The sequence below is a fragment of the Sesamum indicum genome, linkage group LG11 (assembly GCF_026168435.1).
Source record: "Sesamum indicum cultivar Baizhima isolate 11 linkage group LG11, ASM2616843v1, whole genome shotgun sequence".
In the NCBI taxonomy this organism is placed as follows: Eukaryota; Viridiplantae; Streptophyta; class Magnoliopsida; order Lamiales; family Pedaliaceae; genus Sesamum; species Sesamum indicum.
The window spans coordinates 8,515,587-8,523,433 of NC_142667.1; the positions used below are offsets into that span (position 1 = coordinate 8,515,587).

Sequence of the window (7,847 nt, forward strand, 5' to 3'; positions counted from 1 at the left end):
TAATAAAAGAATATATAATTTGTATAGTCGAGTCAGTGTCGTACCTATCTTAATTTTTTTTTAAGTTTGAAAACTTAGTTAAATGTTTGACAAGTATTTTTGGAAACGATTGAAGACACTCCCTTAGTAAAGATTAGGAAAAAGAAAGAAAAGATAATGATGCAGGTCGCACTGTGGGGGTCGGGTCATCGGACCTTGGTACCCTGAGATTGGGTCCCTATCCCTTTTTCGAGCTTCCTACTAGTGGATCCTGATAACAGAACTCACGTTAGGCTTGTTGGGTGGCCCCTAGCTAAGGTCCTCCGATGCCTAAATTAGAAAAAGTGGGGTCGAATTCGATCTAAAGAGAGCTGGTGAGATTAAAAACGTAACAAATGCACTTGCCATAACAAACCTAACAAATTTGTCCTTTTTTTCTATCAAGGATAATTACCCTCATCAGATAAGAAAATTGTTCTTATTTTTTTGAGTTACAGAAATAGAAACCGCAGATACCCGCAAGGAAGAATTACATCTGCATTATATATGCCGATTGGGGTTCTATAACTGGCCTATATTGTGAGTCTTAAGGAAATGTGAATCTTTGTGCTATTTCTTATTACCTGGTCGGGAGAATTCAGTTGGAGAGCGAGAACTATTGAATCTTCTTATTACAGAAACATAAATGACCTTAACAAACGACAGAAGTACAACCAATGTTCCACATCCCATAGAAACATCATATTCAGTACGAGAAGTTACAAATCACATCCCATTTTCCAGCTTACTACATTATTGCTGGCCAAAGACGGCAGCAATCCTTCAAACCTTGCAACGGATGGAAACTAGCTCCCACGATAAGTGGACAGTGAAAACGGAGAAAGCAGCAGAGGAACATGAAAATGTTCAAACTTCTGGGACTCCCTGACTTCAAACACGATAGAGACAAATGGGAAAAAACCCTCGGGATTGTATTTTCCAGTGTTGAAACTGATTCGATATACACCTGGATTGAGAGCGTCGACCATGTTCATCAACTGGCCACTTCGTCCGTCTTTGTCTGTGGTTGAGGAGCCAAGTAGATTCCAGGGACCTGAATCTGCCTGCCCAAATAACGGCCGGGATTGACCATTGTCCCATGTCTCCAGACGAACTTCAATACCAGCAGCCGGAAAGCCGCGAGCCACGTCCAGGATATGAGTTGTGATTGGCGGCCGTGTCCTGGTGAAAGTCGCAGATGGCTTGGATGTGGGGGTTTCATTTGCAGCAATCAAATGTCCTCCAATGATGCTCACACGATCTTCTACAGTTCAACAAAAAACATCAGACAAAGTGAAGCTTTAGGAGAAGCTGCACTGAGGGAGATTTGCATGCACAGAAGTCTTAGGAGAGCAATATATCATGTATAAATAAGTATAACAGACACAGTGTCTGATTCAGGGGCCGTTTATGCCAGGAAAACATCTAGATATGAGGCCTAACATCAGACAGGAATAGCACCAGACTCCCAATCTTTTGTCGTTTTTCCTGTTCGCACCATCCCCCTTTCTTTTTTGGCTATTTTGCTCTGTCTATTATGTAGTATTTTCAAGTCACCAGCTGAGAAAAAATGTGGAAACACTATGCTATTGAAATTAAGCAACTTGTATTTTTCATTCTTGAATCAGTCCAAGAAAGAAAATTTCGACAAAGAATGTTTTTGATAATAGCGTCTAACCAGAACATGAAACTTAAGGAGGCTCGGTTCAAAATACTTTTAACTGTTAATAAAAGATCTTTGAGAACTTTACAAAGGGCATCTCGGGTAGCACTTCAAGTTTAGAGAAAGCAACTTCTAGGCAACATCCATTTCTTCATAATTGGATATTTTAGTGTCTAGAAACGGGAAAACACGAGCAGAAACCAGGAAAAACGTGTACCAACAGAAACTGAAAACTAGAAACGGAAAAAGCCAATCTGACACAGAACCTCCTGCTTTTGTCACAACATCTGTTGTATGATGAGTCTTGATGGTGGAACCAGAAGTTGCATTAGCTGAAAATAGTTTAGAGAGACGTAATTCGGTTATCTTCATTTGTTCCTCAGCTGCAAGCACAAACTCAACGATTGGCCTGTTATGATATCTTCTCTGCGGAAAGATAAAAACAGATGAAGCGGTAACGTAAAATCAAACTATCAATCCCCTTTTGCGTTTAACATAATAGTTGTCACATGAAAACTTCTCTTTAGGCTTATGTACTGATGTAGGAAATTCAACATTTAAAGAAAAGTATGAGAATTGGATTGCTTCCCGAGCATGAACTGTTGACACTGAACGCACACTCAAAAGTTAACCCCCCATTGATTTGGCATGCAGAAAGAATAATACAACACTAACATGGAACACCATCTACGGCACTAAAAAGTGTGTTTAGTTTTTATCATTGCTCAGTTTCTCAATAAATCTACCATGCCGCAGCAACATAGCAAACTTTAACTGGTGAAAAGAGAGTTGACAATTGGAGAACCGGGTAAATTCTGGGATCAAGAAGTCATCTACTGGCATAGTAAAACCTCAATTTTTCGTGGTGTGAGCAAACTGAGAACGGAAAAGGTGTTTGATGCTTGAGTAGTAAAACATCCGATCAGACCAAAAGGAATGGTCTTCGAAGCTTTCACAGAAAACAAACAACACTGCGGCAACTTAAAAAGTTTTCTGTGCAAGGATTTAAGTAAGCAACCATTACCTTCATCTCTGCAAGTATCTCTGGGGAACTTCTTCCAGATGCAAATATCAGAAAGACAAACCCAAACTTTTGCCTGTAACGAGCATTCCACTCAAATAGCTCCTAGAAAATAACACAGGCAAACGTCTAAATTAAAAACAAAAGATTAACCCTCAAAGAACAAAGTAAACCCCGCCACTAGCTCTGAATGGCTCAAGGCATGAAAAAATAAAATCAATCACAAAGAAAGAAAAACTATGACCATTTTCTTTATCTGAAGATATGAATTTAACCCTGAAATAAATATAGCTGCCACGACTAGTTGGCCTGCACCGCAGCATTTGTACAAAAGACGGTATCTAATGCTATGGAGGAAGTCAGGGAGCTCCACCAATTTAATAGTCTATCACAAGCCCCTCATGCAGTGCTTGTCCAGTGTGGCCCTAAATGTCCTATAATATACGCCATCCCTGCCCCCATCGAAATAAATACGCAGAAATGTAAACCTTCCCCAAATATCCGAGACACAATCAGGACAAATCACATTATATACAAGATGGTTGCAATTTTAAGATACTAATTTTCAAATTGCTTGATTATTTGACATATTGTTCTGTGCAGATCATGCCTATACTTATTCAAAGTTTGAACTCTTAGTTAATTTCGAATTTTATTTTAGGATCGATGTGTTATTTTTATAATTGTACATGCCATTTGAATGTGATTTACATTTCTATATATCTCATTATTTCCCTTAATATTAACCATCCCCATTGCACTAGATTTTGTTAGGAATAGATAAAATGTTTTAAAAACAAGGAGACTACCTAGGGAATCTACCTCAAGTCAATAACATCAAATGCCAAGGAAATTGCTCAGCAACATACTAAGAGAAACTTTCAGCAGTTCAATATGTTTTCCGGATCTGTTGTGGGACTATCACATTGTAATGTATTAGTGTAGCCTTGTAATTAGGTAAACAGTTCTTCATAATCAGCTCCCCAAGAACGCTCAGTAATCATCACATACAGAAAACAATAACTGATTTTCAACTTGTAGATACCTCTAACGTAGAGTCTGTCGCAGTAGCTAAGGCAGTTGACTGCTCCCCCTTGCTCCACCTGTGAAAAACAATTTATCATTTCCAACATCATGATTGTAGTCAAACCTCAATTTTTTCCTCATGGAACAAAGATATAAGATCTCAAGACAACTGGGCAATGCATATGGAATTCAAACAGGGGATATAAATCATGAGGGGCATAAAAACAGTAAAAAGGGCCAGTTTATGAAGAGAAATCTATTGATTGGATTCAGATGATGCCTTATTTGCTCAGTTGCAAATCATTCAACTTTAAAGAAATATGCAGCAGATGTCACTTTCTAACTCAACCATGGCGAACAAAAACCATTCTCCCAGTGGTTCGATACAACTACATCTGGAAAACCAATACAAAAAACAGTTTGGAAATGGCGCAAGCCTAGCTCAACGGAGTTTGGATCGAACTTTCTACACACAAAATTTCTAATCATGCAGATTCTCCAGTTCCATCTCATTAGATAAGGTAGATAAATCATAATGAACTTGTGAGCAGCAACTCAAAGATTAACTCTTCCGTACCTTAATTAAGAGATTCATCACATAATCTACTTTCAACTCTGATCTCACGCACGCATCATGTATGAACTCATTCATCACAAGACTAAAGTAGTGATGAAGTACTGTACACACACATACATTAGATGCTTAGTATCTAAATGGTAAAAACAAGTGGAAAACTGAACTGGGCACTGGTTGGACTTTTGTGGGTCTGTGATGGGCTTTCACCAATCTGAGGATGCGCAGCAAACGCTTCCAACCAACCATTCACATCCACCTATAGAAGAGAAGAAAAGGACAACAAACAGACGAAGAAATCTTTCAATAAATCTTCATAGATACATATACATATCAAGAGAATTCGAGAGAAAGAAAGAGACTTTGTTAAACCAGATATCCTTAGCCGCATCAAGGGCTTCTTGATAATTGGAAAAGGGTCCGGCGGACACCATTTCTTGGGCAAATTTGACGCTCCCACAGCATGCCAGCCACTCTTTCTCACCCAACATCACAGGCGATTCCTTTTTTCCAATTTCTCTCTCCTTGATCCTCTCTCTTTGGATCCTCTATAATCTGGGAAGACAAAACGGCAAGTTCGCTGGCAATTGAGCGATGATTCCTCTGTGCTCGGCTGGTTTGACAGTCGAAAAGTGAAACTGATTGCAGCGGGAGTGAATTACTTGTAACTTAGGACATTTTAGGACTAAAATAACGTTTGTGTGTGTGTGTGTGTGTGTCCGGATTCAGTCTCTCAAGGGTAAAATACAGAGACTTTCCTGCAACCCATTGTAATAATTGGATTCTAAGGGGTCCACTTGAAATATTTTATTTTTCTAGGTTTGAAAAAGAGATCTGATAACTCTGCAATTGTCACAATTTTATAGCGATTTAATCTTTCTTTTTAAGACAAAACATTCCTAATCAAGTGATTTTATTGCATATTCAGCCAAACAGAGAAGATATAAGACAAATATGGCAAAAATCAAGTTAAAATCGGAATTAAATGCATCAAAAAGGGAAAAGGAGATTACAAGGCAATTTATGCAAAATTGACTAAGTATGCCCATGCTCAGTGGAGTGGTCAACTCGGGTGAATAAGGAAAATGAGTGATTTCCGCAAGAGAACAAAAGGAATGATGTGCTTGGATTTGGAAATAATTTCTTAAAACATGTTATTTGTGATTTATTTACCTTTTTAGAATTAATTATGTATTGATCCCTCTACGTTTAAATTCGTAGGAGACCTTTATTATAAATAGGTGAAATTATTTTAAAAATACAAAAAAAAAAATTAGAAATTTGGCGCTGTTTGGGGGGAATTAAATTTTTAAGTCTAAGAACGGTGCCACAATTTGAATTAAAAAAAAAAGAATTTTTTTATATGACCACGATGACAAAATGAATAGAAAAAAAATAATAAAATAACGGCACCGTGATTTCAAATCGCGGTGCCATTTTTATATAAAAAATAAATAAATAAATTGAAGCACCACAATCTAATCTCTAAGCATTTCCTTCTTGAAATTGATAGTTAGAAGTCACCACCACCACTACATAAATAAATATTTTTGTTAAGGTTCATGACAATGTATTTTTATAAGAAAAAATACTTTAATTTAATATAAAATGAATAATTATATTAATATTGCATACAAAAAAATAAAAAAATTAAATTGTTAGAGAATTATTTAATAATATCGGTAAATTATATTAATATTTTTTGAGATTATATCAAATTACATAAACACCGTCTGTGTTTTATATTAAATTAAAATTATATTTCCTATAAAAATATATTTTAATGATAATAATAATTTTTTGCTCGGTATCGTTACTTCAATTAAGTCAAGCGACACCGCGTTTTCCAAGCGCGGTGCCTCTTAAAAATTTAATTTATCCCAAACAGCACCAAATCTCTAATTTCTTTTTTTTTTTTTTTTGTATTTTTAAAATAATTTCACCTTATAAATAGGGGGGGGTTCTCCTCGTTTGGAGGGAGTTCGCTAATTCGTTGGAAGTCAATAGAATACTTTATTTTAGCTTATTTCATCCTCTCTCTTTATTTTTAATTTATAACCGGAGTTAATGGAATTTCACTTGTTAGTGTGTTCTTCCATTAACATGTCCGGCTAAATTTCTTATTTTCTGGTTAAGGTATGGTGATTACTTGATTCGAAATATGTTGTGAGATCTGATCTGCTCTCTCTACACTTGTTAAATGAATATTCATGCTATTCTCTGTGCTCTTATTATAAACGTCTGATATTTGAATAATGTGGTCAGTTGTTCACTATCAAGAAGGTTTGCTTAGTTAATTGGACTTTATAAATTCATATAATTATTTATTTAGTTCATGCTTAGTAGCATGATTAATTATGTCATAATAATTAGTTATGTTATGGGGAATGTATAGTCTAGTTTAAACGAATTATCCTCATAGGAGTTTGTTGATTAGAATCAGGCCTTTCTAATTCTTAATACTGTTAATAGATTAAATCTTATGGACGTTCCCAGGGTTGTCTACTAATTAGGGATCTAGTCAACGGTCGTACCTTGGCTGACGAAAAAGTAAGAAAATGTAAGGTATTAGGTCGTACCAACACTATAACTGGTTTATTCGTTTATACATGTGTTATTCTTGCATCGATGATCAACTCACAAGAATCAAGCATGATCCTAGCCTTAACCGGAAAATCTCTCTCGCGTATCTTTGACAGGTAATTTTAATTATTTTCTAGTTTATTTAGTTTTCAATTACTTCTTTTTATCATCAATCTCCCCCCATTATTTTTTTTTTCTTAAAGAAATCAACTTAAAAGCAGTCTCTGTGGATCGACCTTACTCCTACTTTCACAAGTGTAGTAGAAATTATTTTTGTGATCTCGACACCCACCAAGATCAGTAAATCTTTTTATTCCAGCAATATACAACACAACTAGTCAGTACCTTGTGTCATACCTCATGAGAATTGTAATTTTAAAAAACAGATTAAAAGTTTATATAATGTTTGAATCAGAGATAAGAAACTCAAAAATAGCAATTAAGGGAAAATTGTTCTTCTATATTCAAAATCAAGAAGTGTACAACGATGCGCATTACAAAGCAGCAATGCTGCTTAAATAGAAAACAAATGAGTTTAACTAATTAAATGTTAACAACTAATTTAACTAACTAAACTAAAATGCGAAAATAAGAAAAAGAGCTTAAGGAACTAAAAAATGTAAATTGGTAATACGAGATTTCTAAAATACTTAGGCAGTCCTTGCTCCTTTTTTTGTTCCCCTATTTTCTTCTGTATCTCCTTCTTCCAGCTTGGTTCTGTGACGTGCAGTAGTAATGGTGGTGAGCTCACTCATGTTAACATCCCCCGTAAATTGAATTTGGTGGTAAAGAAAACAAGTTCAACTTGGACTTCATGACCTGAAAGGTTGGAGCTGCTAAGGGCTTGGTGAGTATGTCTGCCACTTGACACTTAGCACTGACATGAGCGGGAAGAATCAAACCTTCTCTAAACTTTTCCCTTACTATGTGAAAGTCAATTTTGAGGTGTTTGGGCCTCTCAT

The 7,847-nt window shown here is 36.0% G+C and overlaps 1 protein-coding gene across 2 annotated transcripts; it reads right to left on the reverse strand.

Moving 5' to 3' along the window:
• Nucleotides 1-620: 620 nt before the first annotated feature.
• LOC105173421 (transthyretin-like protein) lies at nucleotides 621-5,029 on the reverse strand. Of its 2 annotated transcripts, none has more exons than XM_011095150.2 (6): nucleotides 4,665-5,029; nucleotides 4,470-4,561; nucleotides 3,748-3,805; nucleotides 2,706-2,807; nucleotides 1,948-2,107; nucleotides 621-1,279 (listed from the first exon to the last, which is right to left on the reverse strand). In XM_011095150.2, the coding sequence occupies exons 1-6, from the start codon at nucleotides 4,791-4,793 to the stop codon at nucleotides 825-827; spliced, it is 996 nt and encodes a 331-aa protein (XP_011093452.1). In that variant the 5' UTR covers nucleotides 4,794-5,029; the 3' UTR covers nucleotides 621-824. The 2 variants fall into 2 exon arrangements, with proteins under 2 accessions (XP_011093452.1, XP_011093451.1); XM_011095149.2 differs by having other exon boundaries at nucleotides 621-1,282.
• Between the last annotated feature and the right edge of the window lie 2,818 nt (nucleotides 5,030-7,847).